The following is a 17,775-nucleotide window of genomic DNA, read 5'->3' as shown; positions in this document are numbered from 1 at the left end:
TCGTTGCGCACGCGCAGCCGGTACGAAAAGACCCACAGCCCGGCCTGGGCGCGGCCGCGATAGGCGGAGCTCGCCTCGACGCATAGGCCGCTGGTCCGCGCGACCGAGGTGCGCTGGGCGAGCGCGATCTGATCACCCAGCGCGCGCAGTGCGGCGAAGCCCTCGTCGAGCGAGGCACTCTCCGCGTCAGCAAACCTGCTTCTCGCGATGCGCGTGCAACGCTCACGGCTGAGCTCGAGCGGCAGCCCGTCGCCCCACAGGTCGTGTCCGCCGCGCAGCGCGCCGGCCTCATCGAGGAGGCTCGGGAAGACGCCTCCGATCAGCGTCGCTGGCGTCTCGTCGATCATCAGGTGCTGCGGCAGCGGCTCGTTTGCCATCCATTGCACCGGGCTCTCGAGCACCGGCTGCCTGATGCGCAGCGCAGCGCCGTCCGGCGTCGCCGCGCGGATCGCGCGGACTGTGGCGCGAAAGAGGGCCGTCGTGGCCATGATTCGCGCGCAGGGGCCTCGACGTTGAGCGAGCTTGTTGTGCTGCAGGCGCTGCAAAGAATTTTGCTTGGAAAGAGAATGTTACAACAAAACTCCCTCGTACAACACTGGGCACGGGACTGGCGCGCACTGGGGAAAGAGAAAGCGGAAACCTCGCAAGAACACAACGCACTCTCTCACGTTTCAAGGGACATTCTGCAGAGATGCAGGGATGAGCTCTGCTCGTTCCCAGGGAGCACACGTCCCCGTTCACACCTACACACGGGTAATCAACCCCGCTCCAATCGCCGAACTCGAACGGCGGGCGCTTGACGAACCTGGGGGGAACGGGCGTGGCAACCACAACCACGTCGGGCGTGGTTGTGGCAACTCATGATCGAACCAGCGACTCATAGAGTCGAACCACGACTCATAGAGTCGAACGTAACCACGGCGGACGTGGTAGTGGCAACCACGGCGGACGTGGTTGTGGTCGGTCATGATAAAACCGGAAAGGAATAACAAAAGCCACCCCCACGACTGAAAAGTCTTAATGGACCTGTCCTAGACTCTGTGGCTGAAGTAGCGTGTGCGTCGAAGCCACAAGAGGGCTGGCATAGTTCGGTCCTTACTCGTCAGGGGGGTTGGCGCATTTTAGTTTTCTGAACGGTTGATGAGACTGTGAAACGATCGCCGCAAGGGGCGTGAACGCACAAGTGCGTAATGACCGCAAGTGGTCGTGAACACCCCAAGGGGTGTGAAAGTAAATACTCCACTTATTTACAGATACCATACCAGCAAAGTACCCGAATCCAACTGCACGTGCCCAAGCGCACACCGGCCGGAGCGCCACCGGGGGGTGCCGCCCTCCCGTTCATGAGCCCAACAACACGAACGCTATCCATCCTCACCGGCCCCCATCCCCGTGGTCGGCCTCGCTCGCCGCGCCAAGCCGCGGTCCGGTCGTCCGCCCCGCGGCCAAGCCCAAGGGCGGGGAGGGGGCCACCCGCGCTCGCGCAGGAGCTCAGCCTCGGGAGGAGCTCAGGCGCTTAAGAAAGCGCCAAAAGAGGGGGGGGTGCCACAGTGTGGCGGAAGGGTGCCGCCGCGGTGCCCACCGGCGTCCGCAAGGAGCGCCGGCCTTGGAAGCCCGCCGAGCCAGCAGCCGCCAGGGCTGCCGCCACGCTGCCGGCCACGCCCGCACGCCCGCGCTCGCGCCCAGAAAGAAAACAGCAGCAAAGGAGTGAGTGTGGTGTTAGCCGTCGCCCACCCTAGATCTAACCCTTGGTCGTCTGCCTCTTTCTATCTCCCTTCGCAGTCCCTCGCCGATTCTCGCGGAGAGAGAGAGCGATTTTTAGAAGCCAACAAGAAATGTGTCACACACAGTGATTTGGGCTCGGCAGCTTGTCGACTACCAGCCGGAGCCGGAGTCGGAACCGTAGCCGAGATGGTCGTCAAGGGTGTCGAATATGTCATTCGCCTCGCTAGTAGAGCCGGTGCCGCATGACCATGAGTCTTGGTCGGAGGAGGAGTCGTCGGAGGAGCGGTCGGACCGCTCGCGCTTGTCGCGCCTGATGCGCTCTGCGAGGGGGCCGGGGAGCCGGGGTCGTAGTTGTCGTGGCTGCTCGAGCGTCGGGTAGGTAGCGCGCCTTGCGACCCTTGTCGGCCGTGCTGCCGTCCCAGTACAAGGTGTACCAGTCGCCGCGAGGGTAGTCTCGCTGCAACCTTCATGCCACCTCGCGGTCGTCCCACTCTCGCCGTTCTCCCTCCTGTCGTTTCTTCCTCTGTCGCGTCTTACTGGGCTGGGTTTTTAGGCATTGTGGGGTTGGCACTCCCATCGACCCTCATGACCTCCTGCGGTCTCTGAGATGGACACCAGTGGGTGTGGGACCACAACCAGGATACACTCGAAGGCTGGGTAAGCAGTAGAGATCGATACTCGACGCGTCCCACATGGTCTGTGTCGCTGTCGGCACGCTGTCGACAGGACGTCAAGCGACACCGGTGGCAGTGCCACCCAGGAGTGGTCGGGCGGTCTTCCGTCATGAGAGAGCCACCATGTGATCCGTATGATGATTCCTGACAACCGCCTCAGTCAACTTTTGTCACAGTTCCCGCTCTTAGAGGAGCTGCGGGTCAGTTCGACAGCTGGAGCTGTGTCGCCGGCGTGCGGCGGCCTGCCTCCGGAGGTGCCTCTGAGGTGGACATTTTTTGGTCACCGTGAGAGAACGCGTTCGAATTTTTACTCCGGAACTTCAACTCCACACGCGCACCGGCCAGGGCTACAATAGTGCCAGTGAGGCGAAGGCGCGAGTCGGAAGGCCGCGACCGTCAAGTGTTCCCGTCATTTTCCTACAATCGCTGTGAACCCAGCCACGTACTACAGACAGACAAAATAAGAAGGGAAGGTCTCTCTCTCTCAAAATAACCTCCAACCCCCTCAGAGCTCAGTGGTCAGTGCTCGCCTCAGTCTCTAGTTCTCCCCTCTCCGGAACGAGAGCGGGACTAGGCTTGAACTTGAGCAATGTGGGTGGCCCGGCGTTTTATTTTCCTTCGACAGAAGGGTTGAGAATCTCTCGTTGTCTCAGCTTGGGCCGATGCTGTTCTCTGCCACGGCTCTCGTGTCCGGCCTGGTGCGCGCCGCGCGCACTCGCACCCGCGTGGCGCCCAGCGGCGCGCGCGGCACGGCCCATGCGCCGGCGCAGACGCGGGGAGGACGTGTGGGGCAGCCCGCGCCGCGCTGCGCCTTCGCGCTCTCTCTGCGCTGCCGCTTTCGTCCTCAGTCCCTCCTCCGTCCGACTCGGCCGCCCCCCCGCGCGCACAGAATGTCGGCCCCCGCGCTGGCACGATCACCATGCAGACCAAGACCGTCACGCCGCTGCCGGCGTCGGTCAAGCCGGGCGTCGTGACGGGCGAGGGCCGTGGTGTAGTCGGACCCACCGGTCGGAGGCCCACTGGTCGGATGTTGGCTGCAATCGTGCGCCGGGGAGCAGCCCGTCGCGCGCCATCTCCTCTCGCGCCTGCATCAGCTCTGTGTTGAGTGTGTGGCGCGAGAGGTTGCCCTTGAGTGCCCCCACCCCGTCGGCACGCGAGAGGAAGAGGTAATCGTACACGGCCTTGCCCTGCTGGCAGTTCTTTCCATCCCTCCCGCGCTGCGCACGGTAGACGCGCACCTGCGCGGCGCCGTGCAAATAGGCCGAGATCCAGACATCGTCGTGGTAGAACCACTTTGGCGAGTAGGTGAGCGCCTGCGCTTCGCAAGGGGCAAAGGGAGATCTCGCGTTAGCCCGGCTGGCACCTCCTCCCTCTGGCTGGCACCTTGTGGTAAAAGGCCTCGATGTCGTTGAGCACCGCCAGCGGCATTGCAAAGAGATCGACCCCTTGCCCGACCTGGGAGGACGGCGGGGAGGACCGCCGGCGGCAGAGGCGTGAACTGCTGCGGAGAGGCCAGGGCTGCCGAGGTGTGGCGAGGGAGGGCTCAGCCCGGAGGCATAACAGGGCGCGAGGAGCTCCTCACCACGAGCGGCGCCGAGCGCGTGAGCGGCGGAGACTCGGCCGGCGGACTGAGCACGTAGACGCAGAAGCTCCACGCGCGCCTGCATCGAGAGCGACGACAGAGCATTACGGGTCGTGGGCCACGGAGGTGCTATCTCTCTGACCTACTGCCCGCCTCAATTCCTCGGCGGCCGGCGTCGCTTTGATATGACCGGCGAGCCACTGCAGCGCGAGCGAGTCGTACGCCACGTCGTCGTCGAAAAGCACGAGCCACGGCTCTCGGCGTCGCAGCCCTCTCGTGGCCGCGAGCCTGCGTGCGAGCGGCAGCGCGGCGAGCAGCTTTGTGCCTGGGCCCTCATCGTCGGCGGTCTGCACGTGCAGGTTGGCTCGGCCGAGGCGCTGGGCATGCTCTGCCGCCGCAGCAGAAGTCCACGCATCCTCGCGACCCCAGACTGTTCGCCGGTACGTCTTCGGGAGGGAGAGGATCACCTCGTCTGGGCCGCGGGTCTGGTTGAAGATGGAGGCGAGGCTCACCTCGAGCGCACTCACGCTCGTCCCGCCTCGTGCATGAGAGGCAAGTCGAGGGTCGGGCGCCATCCTCGATGGCAGGCTGCTGGCGGCGAGGATGAGGTAGGGCTCGTGGCTTTGCATCGGGGCGGAGGGGGGAGAACGGGCGGAGGGGAAGTACAATCACCTCGCGCCGAATGTCGGACTGCTAGCACAGCAAAAAAAGAAAATTTGCCTTTGTTTGGCGATCGTGCGACTAACTAGTCGTGGACTACGGTGCGACACATGGTCAGCACGCGCCGCCGCTCCACCTCAACTAACCACGCTAAGCTACTCGACGTCCTTCCATCTGACCTGCTCGGCCTCATCCTGAGCTTTCTCCGCGCCGACGAGATGGCTGTGGCGGCAGCTGCCTGCAGTTCGCTCTCGGCGCAGCTCACGGCGGCAGTGCGGGCACGTGTGATTCGTCTCGGACACACACTCCCACCGCTACTGCCGGGCGAGGTTGTGACCGCTGCCCTCAGCTACACCGAGTTCTGCGCCTCGAGCCAGCCCGGCGTCACTGTGCCGCTGCGCTGCTGGCCGCGCCCACTCGTGCTGCGGATGAGAGGGTGCGACCTCCCCTACGACGACTGCAACGGCGACTTCGTCGAGACTGGCCGACGCCACCACCGGAGCTTCTTCACCCGCACCACCGGGGCGGGCATCCTCTACCACACCGCTGGCCGCCCGTGGAGCAGGCCGGCCACAGCCGGTTTTTGGAAGGTGAACCCGTCCCCACCCCCAGGACTAGCTCGTGGAGAAGGTTACCTCACCAGGCCTTGCCGTAGGTGTGCCGCGACGGCGGGTGGGCGACCTGGCGGGGGAGCGGGTACAATGGTTGGAACTTCTCGCAGGAGGGCGGCTCCGTCCTGCCTCCGCTGGGCAAGTGGAGCACTGACAGAGCCGACGCGGAGACACCCGTCAGCTACGCGGCCTCCTTTCTCGAGCTCGTCCCGTACGACGATGCGATCCACCGCAGGCAAAAGCTGTCGCGCTCACCAGTGGGCGAGGAGGAGGCGCTGCTCGAGCGAGCCCAGCCGTGCCAGGGGATCCAGCTGCGCTCCCGGCTTGTGACCACCTTGCCAGTGGTGTTTTGAGAGTGAGACACGTCGTCTCAGCCCTCGTGTGGTTTGGGGAGTGAGATACGTGTATGTGATGATAACACTAGGACGACATGTGATGTCGTCGTAGAGAAACAAAAAGGCTCGAAAATAGCTGGAGGAGCGGGGGCGGGGGCGGCGACCCCGGCTAGTGGCCGACCACACCCACAAAGAACCCTGCACAAAGATCGCAAGGGCGGGGACCTGTTCCTTTTTACCCATCTCACAGTAGAGGTGTCCGTTTTTATTTATTTATTTAGGGGGCGGGGGGCGGGGCCGGGGGGGGCGGGGGCGAGGAGCCGACGGAGATCTCGTACCGCGGATGTCGGAGCCCGCCGCGGAGCGAGGAGATGGGTTCTGCGTTGCGCGCGCACACACCAGCCACCGAGGCAGGGGGAGAGGGTTTGCGCAACAACAGGCCGGCCGTCTCGGTCACGCCGTGCATCGCCAGCGCCGCCAGCTGGTCCGCCCGCGGTGCCGGTGGCCGGTGGGCGGCTCGAGCGTCTCCAGCTTGCCTCTCGAGCGTCCGCCTTCGTGCTTCGACAGGCCGGCCGTCGCGGTCAGTCACTCGAACACACCCGGAGGCGGACCTTTTGAGTGTACGAACGAAGGCGGTGTGTGTGTGGCTCTTACGAACATACATGCACACCCGCGAGGTGTATTAATGAGTGTGTATGTCTGGAGCCCGAACACACCTGGAGGAAGACGGTTTTCCGTTACTTTTTTATCCGTGTGCAGCTCTTAGAATACGGTAGAATGCGTTTGGGGACATTTTCGACGCCTTGTTCCAACGTGTATGTTGAGCCCATTGCCCATGGGCCTGTCGCTGTAACAGACATGGCAGCCGTGGGCCCCAGCAAGGGCGGCGGCGGCGGCACGGCCATCGCAGCCGCGATTTGCGCGCTCGTCGTCGGGTTCGGCGTGGGAATCGGCGTGGGCTACTCGATCGGCGATGAAGGCTCGTCATCCTTGTCATGCCAGGATGCGGCCAAGGACGCGGCGTTTGAGGCGCAGCTCGGGGCAAAGACCGCGCAGCTCATTGAGGAGAATGTGCACCAGGCGCAGATAAAGAGCAAGGAGCTCACAGAGTCCTCGCGCAAGCTCAACTTTGCCAGCCTCCCGCCGGACGACGAGCTCATTGAGATGGGCGAAGCTCTTCGTACGATTGCCGCGCTGCAGGCGGAGGTGGCCACGCTCAATGCGCAAGCGTCGACGTGCATCCTGACGAGGCGGAGCAACATCTCGAGCACGATGCTCGACGTGCTCACGGGCTCACGCGCGATCGGCCTCTCCTCGTCGGGCACGGGGGGGATCAGTGACTACTGCGCCTCGTTGATCGAGTTTTCCGAGCTGGACGAGGCCGAGCAGAACACGGAGCTGTTCGGCAATTCCGACCCGGTGTCCAACGGCGCGACCTCGAGCGACGCGCGCGTGACGGCGCTCATGAGAAGTATGGGCGGCATGTCTGGCAAGGGCACCGGCAAGGGCACCGGCAAGGGCGCTGGTAAGGGATCCGGCGGCGATGGCGGAGGTGGTGCTGGCGGGGGTGGACCACGAGTAGAGTTTGAGGCGGTAGCCGATGTGTTGGTGGCCAACTTACTTGAGTGTTGAGAGAGACTGGGATTCTTCTGGTCCCGTGCCCAGGCCGAGCGTTTTTGATCTCTGGGTGAGTGGGCGCCCGACCGCCGCCTCTGAGGGGGTCGGGCCCCCTAGACTGAAAACAAAAACAAAAACGATCAAAAACAGCCTGCGAGAGCGGCGCTGCGCGCCGCCTACCTCGTGCGGGTCGTGAGGTAACCCCAAACAGCATCCAAAAAAACGTGTAACAACCGAGACGATAAGAGGCTAATGAAAACTAGTTTTTTACTGTGCCGAGCGAAAATTTCGTTTCGCAAAATTAGAATAGCGTTTCCACCGACGGTCTGAGATGGGAACCTGCTGCGGAAAAGCGGTTGACTCGGCTACGGACGCTGTCGGCGATGCTTACGACTCGGCCAAGGAGGGTGCCAGCGACGCCTATGAAGGCGCGAGGGATATTGCGACCGACACGTGGGAGGGGACAAAGGACAATGCGAGTGACCTCTACGACAGCGCAAAGGCGACGTTCACAGGTGCGCATGCAGACATCACCGATTCGGCAACGGCGGCTATCGATTCGGCAACGGAGGCAGCGTCAACCGCAGCAGAGACTGCTCAGGACACAGCCAGCGAGTACAAGGACAAGATGGCAGACGCGGCTGGCAAGTACGCCGATAAGGCAGCGGAATACAAGGATAAGGCCGCAGATAAGGCAGCCGAGTACCACGGGAAGGCCGCAGATAAGGCAGCGGAATACGAAAAGAAGGCTACGGCTGCGGCGGACGAGTACAAGGCGAAAGCTTCCGATGCCATCAGCAGTGGAGTTGACAGCCTCAACGAGGGCGTCAAGAGCGCGACCGACTCGATGACCGCCGGCATCAGTGGAGCGACCGAGGATGCAAACGCGACGATCTCAGACCTCAAGGCCAAGCTCGAGTCAGGGGAGGCTACGTTCCAGTAGGGTTTCGCCACGGCGCCGCGGCAGTTGGTGATCTGACTGCGCTTCTGTGCTAAGAGGTGGTGAGGTGCACTACTACAGTGGCCCCTCGCTGGCTGTGCCTGCTTGCCTTCTGGAGGCATCTCAGCCGCGGCGAGGGGAAGGCAGGTTTGCTACATACACACATGGATCACGGGTTATCTGTCTGCGATTAAATTCAGTTGTCGACTTCGAGTTTCTTTGGCAGAGAAGAACGGGCGGAAAGGAAAAATACTCGTGCCGCGTCCACTGTGCCGCCGAGAGTTAATTTTAACACGAAGGAAAAAGACATGTCAGGAGGAAAAATTCTTTTTGAGACAGTCTGTTGTGAGAGGGAGTTCTGTTGCACTGTTGCACTGAGATGGGGTCGATTCCGCATGGCACGGGACGCTCCTCACGACGGGACCCCTCGATCGTCTGACACAGTCTGACTCGCCCGCTCCCTCACTGGTGTGGTTCATTGGGGGGTAGGGGGGGGTCATAACAAACACGGCACAGGATCGAGGACGAGGTGCCACGCTGCGGAAGCAGTCTCGTCCCCCCCCTCCATCATCTCACTGGGAGACGTCGGCAGTGGTGGCGGTGTGACCGATCGAGCTCAAGAGGAGCTGTGCTTGTACAGACTAGGTCCAGCCCTGGGTGGCGCAGGTTGTGACATTTGGCGATTCCGCGACTTACTGGGCCCCTGAGCCGCTACCCGTGTGCGATTTTTGTGGCCCGGACATGATACTGATAGTAAACGGGTCAGAACCGGCCAAACACAGGCTACAGCCCCACACACGCGCCCGCCATAGCTCCTGGAGAGCATGCGCGAGTGACGCGCTGCAAGCCGCGAGAGTGGCATCAGAGGCAGGAACGACGTGCTCTTGCTGCACCTCGCAGCTGCACCAAGTGTGCTCGCAGTGTATGCCACGGCCACTGCCTGCGGCATTGCTCTCGTGCAGCTAGGCGATGCAGGTCCATCAGCAGGGCTCATCCAATGCGAGCGCACATTGTGCGTAGCCGCGGGCAGGTGGCAGTGCACAGCCGCACACCGGCTGTGGCGGCTCGAATGCCCCCGGCAGTGCTGCTAGTCATCAACTTGCGTATTAGGGCCGCAGCAGACTGCTGCTGCAGCAGCAGCAGCAGCCTGCTGCTGCCTGATTCAGTCAAGCCAGCGGTGCAGCGAGGCGTGCAGAATTCGCGCGGTTTGGTACCTCCTGAGGCTGAGCGCGTTCAGACTCGGTGACCGGAGTTGGATGGTCCGATGGAGCTCGGCGAGCTCCATCGGACCATCCATGGCCGGACGGCGTTGCGTGAGGTGGCGAGCGGAGAGATGTACCGCAAGACCAAAAAAACACGGATCTGACGATTGTCATGCCCAAATGCGCCCGCCGTTTTTCGTCATATCCCCCCCCTCCGAAACCCGCCGACTTTGACCGGGTCCGGTTCTACCTCACTCTCATCTCTATACTTTCAGATACAAAACGTCAGATCTGCGCCACCCAGGGCTGGACCTAGTCTACAATTCTTTTTCACGCACGACACTGACTGGGCACCACGGGACTGGCGCGAACGTTTCATTCTGAAATTCTTTTTCACGCGCTTTTTCACGCTAGTGTGCGTCAGTCCACGCCCTTTGTCATGCCAGTGTGCTGTGGATCCACAAAGTTTTCAGCCGCATACCGTCCCATGCGCCATGGCGGCGAGCATCGCTACGCCAGGGAGGACAAGGACGTCGACGTGCAGCTGCTGTTGTTCGAGTCGTTCGGTGGGTTCGGGAAGGGGGTCGGCGCGATCCTCTGGAGGCGGCGAACGCGCTGCAGAACAAGCTGACGCGGGCCCAGTACCTCGATGAGGTGACTTGGACCACCAAGAGTTGGCTAGGGCTGCAGAAGCAGCGTATCTCAGTCGTTCTTCACACAGCCATCGCAGAGCAGATTGTGAATGAGCTTGCCTGCGGCGAGGGCGGTCGAGTGCACGGAGCTAAGTGCCTCGCAGCTCCGTCCTCGCAGGAGTCGCTTAGGCGGCTCCCGTGGTGTACCTGTGTTAGTGCCAGTGCGGGCCAGTCCCGTGCTTAATGTTGTTTGTGCGAGGGCGTCGTAAAATTCTTTTTCACGCGCCGAGCGACTGCCCAATCTCTTCTGCCTCTCCAAGGTGGATGCTTTGGGGCACTTGGAGCACTTGTGGTGCAGTCGGCCCCCGGGGGCAACCTCACACCCAGGCAGGGCCGGGCAGCTGAGAAGCGCACCCAGCGGGCCGGATGATCGGTATCGGGTTACGGGCAAGAAAGCCATAGCCCTGGGGTGCTGCGCGTTCGCAGGGAGGGAGGGGGGCCGTGGCCATAAAGAAAGTAAACACAGGTCGCCGAGGGTTGGTTGGTTGGCCACGCGTACCGGGTTTCCCCTTATGCCTTAACTGCAGGACGCGCCCCCTCTACTCGGAGCTAATGGACACGACACTGTACACCACTCATAAATAAATTATTAGAGCCTGCACTCGCGGCATGAACCGAACTGAGCACGCTTTCGCTTCCCTCCACCTTCGCCACTGGCTAGCCCCTGTCTGTGCAATAGGTAGGTAGGTCCGGTTTTGACCGCCCCAGAGGGCCCCGCAATAGGTAGGTACCCCCCTATTTTCGTCTTTTTTCGCTTCGATGCGCGGCCTGGGGATAGGTAGATAGGTAGGGCGTTTTGGCACGCCGGCGACAACCCGTTGGCGGACCGCCGCGAGGACCGGGAGGCGGCGGCGGAGCGGGAGAGGAAGGCGAAGGTGGCGAAGCTCAACTCGCAGACGGCGAACGCGATGGAGGTGGTGCGGGCGCAACAGGCCGCGAAGGAGCGGGGAGCCTTCGGCGGCTCTCAGGGCGAACGAGGTCGCGGGAGCGCCGGTGAAGGCCTCCTCCACCATGGTCGCGAGCATCTTCGATTCTCCACGCGGGGGCAAAGATTGGCAGATGGTGCAGCGGCGCGAGCAGCGGAAGACCCAGACCGGCGCGGGCACTGCCGCGCAGGTTGTGGAGAGCCTGGAGATGGTGGCGGCGTCGGCAATCGAGATGTACAGGATCCCTACAGTGTAACTGCCCCGCCCCCCGGGGGGGGGGGGGGGGGGCGAGCCTGGACGTGCCCGACAGTGCCCGATTGAGAGCGATGGTGGCAGCGACAGCTCTCAGCTGGCTCGGTAGCTGCGCCATGAAGTCCTATGCTAGGAGCCGGAACCCAAAAATCATGTGTATATGGCGCGAACCGACGGCATCTCGCGCACGCTCCGCGCACCTGGCCAGTTCGAGCTCCTAAACGTCACGCCCGATGGCGACTGCTTTTACAATGCCGTCGACAAGCTGCTGCCTGAGTCGCCGCGCCCGCCAGCTCTTGAGAGCGCGGTGACGATGCGTGAAATGGTCGCCGACTCACTCACTGAGGAAATTGTCGACCTGTACCGCATGTGCGCATCGGCCGGCGTGGAGGACTTTGCCTGGCTCAACCACCACCGCGCGCCGATGACGCTTGACGAGGTGCGCGCCTTTGCGCGGAAGCGCGGCAGCGAGGAGGGCGCAGGCAAGTGCCTGTGGGCCGACGAGCACGCGATGCGCACCGTCGCGTCGACCGCCGACGCGGTGCTGCTCCTAATTGACGAGCAGGCGCCCTCGTCCGGCAGCCGCAGCGGGAGGCGGCGCGGCGACGACGCGCGCGGCGAGGACTCGCGCTTTGTGATGCTGGGCGACATCGAGCCGTCGGCGCAGGACTCGCCGGGCGGAGCGCTCACGTCGCCCGCGCGCTGCCTGATCCTCCACCGCTCGCGGCGGCAGCACTTCTCGCCCGTCCGCCACCGCGGCTGCGGGCTCATCGACATCATGGCGCTCCCGGAGGAGACGAGGGCGCTGTGGCCGCGCCTGCGCACCCTGACCTGCACGGCCGCATCGCCGCCTGCGGCGGCCGAGGAGCAGAACAAGCGGCAGCGCGGGCGCTAAGCGCGCGCGGTAGGTGCGCAGCGGCAGCGGCGGCGCGTTGGCGGCGCGGCGCGCGCGGCCATGCCTGCGCGCATCCGTGAGCACGGGCAGCAGCTCGACGAGCGCCTCTTCTAGTCGGGGCGTTGTGCCCGGAGCCGCACTCCAGTCCGGACTGCACTCTCGCGGGCGAAGTTGTACCGTCCCATGGGCAATGCTCGCTACGGTTCGCAACAGCCCGGGGATCGCGCGCCGATCGTACAGTACGCAGTGCGGCGTTTGTGGGGTTGGCCCTGAGCGGGTTGGTTTCCTCTTTTCGTCCGCGATATGGTTTTTGTCGTACGCTCGCGTGTTGAACACATGTGTGTGATCTCAGAGTTTACAGACGGGCTCGAGCCTCTCAGGTGAGCGACACGGCGCGACACACCATATACTGAGACACTGCAGGGGTGTATAGAATAAAGCCGTAGAGCGTAGTCTGTATAGTGTTGTCATCTATTGTAGTGAGGGCTATCTGGTCGGCGCTGCCTCCACAGGCCCACCAAATGGGAATGCGTGCTTCCCGACTGACACAATCACCCTGAGGCGAGCTGGGGGGCTACATCCAGTTTGCCCGTAGCGGCTCCGGCTCAGGTCAGAGGGCCCAGCGACTCGTCGGTTGGGTGTAAACGGGCATCCCCGAGTGGCTTCAAACCAAACAGGGTGTGAATAGAGCTGTCTTGATGGTGCTGAGGACGAAGCCACCTCAAACTTTGATGAAGCCGCGAGTTTTTATAGTTTTCATTAGCTGTGAATAGTTATTGCGCCCGCCGCAGCCCGCCCTATTCCACTGGGCACGCGCCACGGGCCACGAGAGCCCTGGAAGAGCCCAGCTGGCATGTTCTATCGCCCGGGTGGCGGGCTGTCTGCATACAGACGTCTCGTCGCCATGGCTGACGCACGACTGGTCCGACGTGCGGTGGGAGTTTGACCTCAGACAGGCCGTCGGTGTCGGCGGGCTGACGGCGGCCGCCGGAATCGCGATTCGCTCTGCCAGCTGCCAGCAGCCTCGTGTCGCGGCTCTCACAGGTGCAGCTGCCAGCAGCCTCGTGTCGCGGCTCTCAGCGGTGGTGATTGGTCTTTGCGCCGTCGCTCGACGGCGTCACCACCCATCCGATCTGCGCAGCTCCTGCAGCTCCTGCAGCTCCTGCTGTCAGTCTTCTACTCTCACTCGCCGCGCGCGGATTGTGCGCCGCACCAGCAGGACACATGCTCATGCAAACAGTGCGAGAACTTGGTTGCGCCGCTTAGTGGCGGCGCTGCTTTAGAGGAAGCGGCAGCGTGGGAAGCACAGCAGATGGAGGCGGCGCGGCATGCCAAGGAGCTGCAATCGCAGTACTGGGGGCGGCAGCGCCAGCAACGAGCAAGGAGAGACTGGCGGAGGTTGAGCGGCTGAGTGCAGCAAGGGCCAAGGGCAAGAAAAAGGAATGTGGGCGTGGGCGATACGGGCGCCGCTAGGCTCAACGAGGAGATGCTGTGCAGTTAGAGAGCTCGTAGCGAGCTCGATTTTGGATGAGAATTTAGATGAGAAATCCCTCAATTTTGAGAAAAAACGCCAAAAAAATCGGCGCCTGCGGCGGGCCAGCCTCCGGCGGCGCCTGCGGCGGGCCGCTGGGGCTTCCTCCCCAGACCCCGTTTACACCCGAGCTATGCCCCACGACCTGAGCCGGAGCCAGCCTCGCAAGCGGCTGCTCCGCGATCAGCCGCTCGATCAGTTCATCAGACAATCTGCGCGCCGCCGCCGGCGTCGCTGAGGCGAAACCGAGCCTCATGTTGTCCATCCGTGTCATTGGTGCGCATGACCATGTACTCGCGCATGCACTCTTGCAGCACGTCTTGAAACGTCGCGAAGGTCGCAATGTCGTCCTCCAGCGGCTCTTCTCCGTCGGCATGCGCCATGGGGTCATAGTCGGAGATCTTGGCGAGGACGTATTGGGTGGAGACCGCCACGCCGTCGATCAAGCGCCACTCGAGGTAGACGGTGTGCACGAAGAAACCATGGTGGTCGGACTGCTCGCCCATGTGGGCGATTTCGAAGCGCACGCTTGATTCCGTCCGCTTGATGGTGGGCGAGCTCGCTCCCAGCTCGCGCGGCTCGCCGGGTGCGGGCACGCCGTGCCCAAAGCTCATGCCCGGCAGGCCAAACATCGGCCGAGTTCGAGCGGTCCAGTGCATGTGCTGCCTTAGCTCCCCGAGCGGCGGGAGGGCGTCCTGGCCCTGCGACTCCAGCTCAGGCTGGCAGGCGGCCTCCATGAATGCCACGTAGCAAAGCGGCAGAGGACAGCCGACCTCCCTCTCGAGCCGTTCGAGGTACCGGTGGACATCGGGAGTGGATGATGGCGGGCGCTGATTGACACGCTGCCGCAGCACAGGCTGCTGCAGCGCAGGCTCTGTGACCCACGATGCAGCCGGGTTGGCTGGGCGCCCAAGCTGAAGCGGGTGGGGACGCCACACAGCCGCGTACAAAATCAAGCTCTCGCGAAGTTGCTCGACTTGCCGCGCATATTCGAGGTAGGCGCGGTGTAGTTCCACCTCTGCGGGATGCGTCTGAGACAGTCCGCGCCAGACGTAGGGGCTCCCATGGGCGGCGGCGCTGAGCACGTGCCAGCCGCGAGCGATACCGAGGAGAGGCAGTATGTCCAGAGGGTGCCAGCCGCTCTCTCGGCACCACTTGAGCAACGGCTCGGCGACCGCAATGTCCATTCCGTCGCGGCGCAGCCACAGCAACCCCTCGGCGATAGGTCGTCTCGCACACTTGCGCGGGGGTCGCCGTTTTTATACCAATCCAATTTACCGTCGACGAGTACCTCGAGTTGGACTTTTTCCGCTGTTTCTTAGGTGTATTGGTTTCTAGAAAAGAAATAATGGTACCAGAACAAGAAATTTTGCCTGACTCCCAGTCCCTCAGGCCCTCCCCCCTCGCTTTTGCAAAATCCTGCAAAGGTGGGGACGTGTCTGTCCTCGACCCAGCCCTAGCTTGGGATGTCCGTTGTATTCAGCCTCACATCCAACCGCGGTTTTTCTTTCTTTTTCAGCAACAGCAGCTTTGCGGTCGGCGCCTGGGACTATGTCCGCGTCGGACGTCGCTCGCGCCCTCCAATCCTTCCGTGCCGCTGCGAGCGAGAAGGGCGCCTACGATGTGCAGCGGGACAGCGCTGCCACGTTGCTGCGCTGCCTCGACCGTCACTTTGGGTCCTCGGTCGGTGAACCGCCGACCGCCGCAGTCGTCACAGCTCTGCACACGCTACGCACGACGTTGGATCGGCTGCTCGTCAACATTTCCTGCCGCATGGCGCAGCGTGCGTCAACCCTCCCTCCGATTCGCGCCTCGCTCGCCGACACGCGGAGGAACGCCGCCGTGCTCTGCCGCCAGCTCGAACGGCACTGGCCAGAGGCAGCGCCACCGTCGCCGGATGCCGCGCCGTCGCCGACCGCAGCACCAGCCGTCGCGACTCACCCGCCGGCGATCGACGGGTCTTGTCCGCTCCTCTCCCGTTGCGGCCCGCGCCACCTCTGCGCTTACGGCTGCTTTTTTGACGCCTTCGAGCCGGCGCGCCGGCTGCAGTCGCTGCGCGCCGCGCTCGAGGCGCGCGGGGCGACCGGTGCGTGCCTGGACGGCTGGCGCGTGGAGCGTGTGCGCAGCGGCGCCGGCGCCTCCTCCTCGCCGGCCCGTGGCGATGGCGCGGAGGGCGGCAAGCGGAGGCGGACCACGGGGTGCGCCGCTTCGCCAGGCGCCACCACCTCGTCCTCCTCCTCGTGGCACTTCGTCTCACCCAGCGGCGCGACCTTCGCCTCCGTCGGCGCGGCGGTGCGCGCCTTTGCCGATGGCTCGCCCTCGACAAGCGGCGAGCGGCAAGGAGGGCCGCGAGGGCTCGAGGCGCGCTCGGTCTCTGCAGAGAGCGAGGACGCGGCGGCGGGCTTGCGGCGGGTCACCTCGCCCTACTTCAAGGACCGGCCGCCGTCCGGCGCGGTGCAGCCGACGCCGCCGCGGGCTCTCGGCGCGACGGGCGCGGGCGGGCGGGCGAATTGGCGGCCGCCGCGCTCTCCATACGGCTTGCTCGAGGCGCGGCGGGAGAGAGGGAGGGGCAGCGTGTGGAGGAGGGGCAGGCGGGGAGGGGGCGCTCACCTCTCTCCCCTCCGCCCCGAAGGAGCTCCTCTGGGACCGGCCGTGGGCCCTCCTCCTCGCTTGCATCCTCCTCAACCAGACGACGCGCAGGCAGGTCCCGCTGCAAAGAGGGAGAGGAGGGGAGGGGGAGGGAGGCGGCCCGCCCCGTCCCCAACGCGCCTGGCGCGGCTCCAGGTGGACCCGGTGATGGCGAGGCTGCTCGACGCCTTCCCCGACGCGCCCTCGCTCGCCGAGGCCGAGCCAGGGGCCGTCGAGCCCATCCTCCGCCCGCTCGGACTCCACCGGCAGCGCTCGCGCTCGGTCGTCGCATTCTCCGCCGCGTTTGTGGCTGGCGGGTGGGCGCGGGCCGACGCGCTGCCGGGGGTGGGGAAGTACGGACGAGACGCGCACGCCATCTTTTGCGAGGGCCGCTACCGCGAGACGCAGCCGGAGGACTTTGCGCTCCGGTGGTATCGCTCGTGGCTGCTCGCATTGGATGTTTAGCAATACAATACCTCCAAACAATAACAAAGCTAGCTGCGCAGGGCTGGCTCGCGCAGCTCGCACGCAACCCCACACACAAGTGTGTCAGTGTTTAAAAACAACGCAAACCAGCAATCATTTGTTTGATTGCCAACTCTCTCTCTACAGCTCTCTCAGCTCTCTCTCTCTCTCTCCGTCTCTGTCTCTGTCTCTCTGTCTCTCTCTTTCTCTCCTCTCTGAGAGTACCTGGCGCCGACAGAATAGAGCGGCCGCACACTGCTCGGTACCCCCCCTGCACATCTAAAGTCATGGCCGACCCCCCCCCAGCAGCAGCGCTCTGCTGCTGGGGGGGTCGGGACCCCCCCCCCCCCCAGCAGCAGCGCTCTGCTGCTGGGGGGGTGCTGGCATCTCTGTTGTACCGACAGCTGTAAGTAAGTCAGAAGTAAGTACGCCTGTACGGTTAGCGTTCCAGTCGTCGGCGAGGTGCTGGATATTAAATGGCTTGAGGGCGAGCCGCATGGCTTCCACCACGTCGCTGCCCGCCATTGCGGCGACGCGTCGCGGCGGATCTGACAGTTTTGCCGCGCGACGGGCCGCGCGCGCGTTTCGAAAAAAGAAAAGTCCGTAAGCTCAGTCGATCGATTTCGACGAGCGAGCGATCCGAGGATCGAGCGGGGGACCGATAGGCTAGAGAGATCAACGCTGATCGATCAACGTCAGCCGAGACGCCCGAGTGAGTGGCTCACGATACGGCTTTTAGTCATTAGTGTGGTAGTACATAAGTACAAGATAGACTCACATGGTCACAAGTCTTTAGTAAAACGCCAGCACTCAACACGACGAAGGTGTGTTGGGCTCCAAGGCGCGGTGAACACAGCCGCCTCGAGCGTACCGCTAAAACACCAGCCCAAGTGGGAGGGGGCGGCCGCCGCCAAAAACCCGGAGAGCTGGGTCCAATGCCCTCTGCTGCTGGGGGGGGTCGGGACCCCCCCCCCAGCAGCAGCGCTCTGCTGCTGGGGGGGTCGGACCCCCCCCCCCGGGAACAGACTCTGTTGGGGGGG

General features: G+C 63.7%; 5 protein-coding genes across 5 annotated transcripts; all 5 read left to right on the top strand.

The window, feature by feature from the left end:
* Positions 1 to 4,751: 4,751 nt before the first annotated feature.
* On the top strand, positions 4,752 to 5,710 carry EMIHUDRAFT_460042 (hypothetical protein; the record flags this gene model as incomplete). Its single annotated transcript, XM_005759974.1, has 2 exons — positions 4,752 to 5,231; positions 5,297 to 5,710. The coding sequence occupies 2 exons, from the start codon at positions 4,752 to 4,754 to the stop codon at positions 5,603 to 5,605; spliced, it is 789 nt and encodes a 262-aa protein (XP_005760031.1). The 3' UTR covers positions 5,606 to 5,710.
* Positions 5,711 to 7,535: 1,825 nt separating this feature from the next.
* On the top strand, positions 7,536 to 8,147 carry EMIHUDRAFT_249478 (hypothetical protein; the record flags this gene model as incomplete). The annotated part of the gene is made up of 1 exon (XM_005759973.1): positions 7,536 to 8,147. The coding sequence occupies one exon, from the start codon at positions 7,536 to 7,538 to the stop codon at positions 8,145 to 8,147; it is 612 nt and encodes a 203-aa protein (XP_005760030.1).
* Positions 8,148 to 11,374: 3,227 nt separating this feature from the next.
* EMIHUDRAFT_446414 (hypothetical protein) lies at positions 11,375 to 12,468 on the top strand (the record flags this gene model as incomplete). Its single annotated transcript, XM_005759972.1, has 1 exon — positions 11,375 to 12,468. A coding segment is annotated over one exon (737 nt), but the record flags the coding sequence as incomplete, so codon positions are not given.
* A 374-nt stretch (positions 12,469 to 12,842) lies between these two features.
* On the top strand, positions 12,843 to 13,522 carry EMIHUDRAFT_249473 (hypothetical protein; the record flags this gene model as incomplete). Its single annotated transcript, XM_005759971.1, has 3 exons — positions 12,843 to 12,854; positions 12,903 to 13,196; positions 13,271 to 13,522. 3 exons carry the CDS (start codon positions 12,843 to 12,845, stop codon positions 13,520 to 13,522), a joined length of 558 nt encoding a protein of 185 aa, XP_005760028.1.
* A 1,184-nt stretch (positions 13,523 to 14,706) lies between these two features.
* EMIHUDRAFT_249471 (hypothetical protein) lies at positions 14,707 to 16,735 on the top strand (the record flags this gene model as incomplete). Its single annotated transcript, XM_005759970.1, has 5 exons — positions 14,707 to 14,772; positions 14,868 to 14,964; positions 15,162 to 16,054; positions 16,275 to 16,346; positions 16,427 to 16,735. 5 exons carry the CDS (start codon positions 14,707 to 14,709, stop codon positions 16,733 to 16,735), a joined length of 1,437 nt encoding a protein of 478 aa, XP_005760027.1.
* Positions 16,736 to 17,775: the final 1,040 nt, after the last annotated feature.

This window comes from Emiliania huxleyi (genome assembly GCF_000372725.1).
Source record: "Emiliania huxleyi CCMP1516 unplaced genomic scaffold EMIHUscaffold_785, whole genome shotgun sequence".
Classification (NCBI taxonomy): Eukaryota; Haptophyta; order Isochrysidales; family Noelaerhabdaceae; genus Emiliania; species Emiliania huxleyi.
This window is presented reverse-complemented; position numbering and strand designations above follow the sequence as displayed.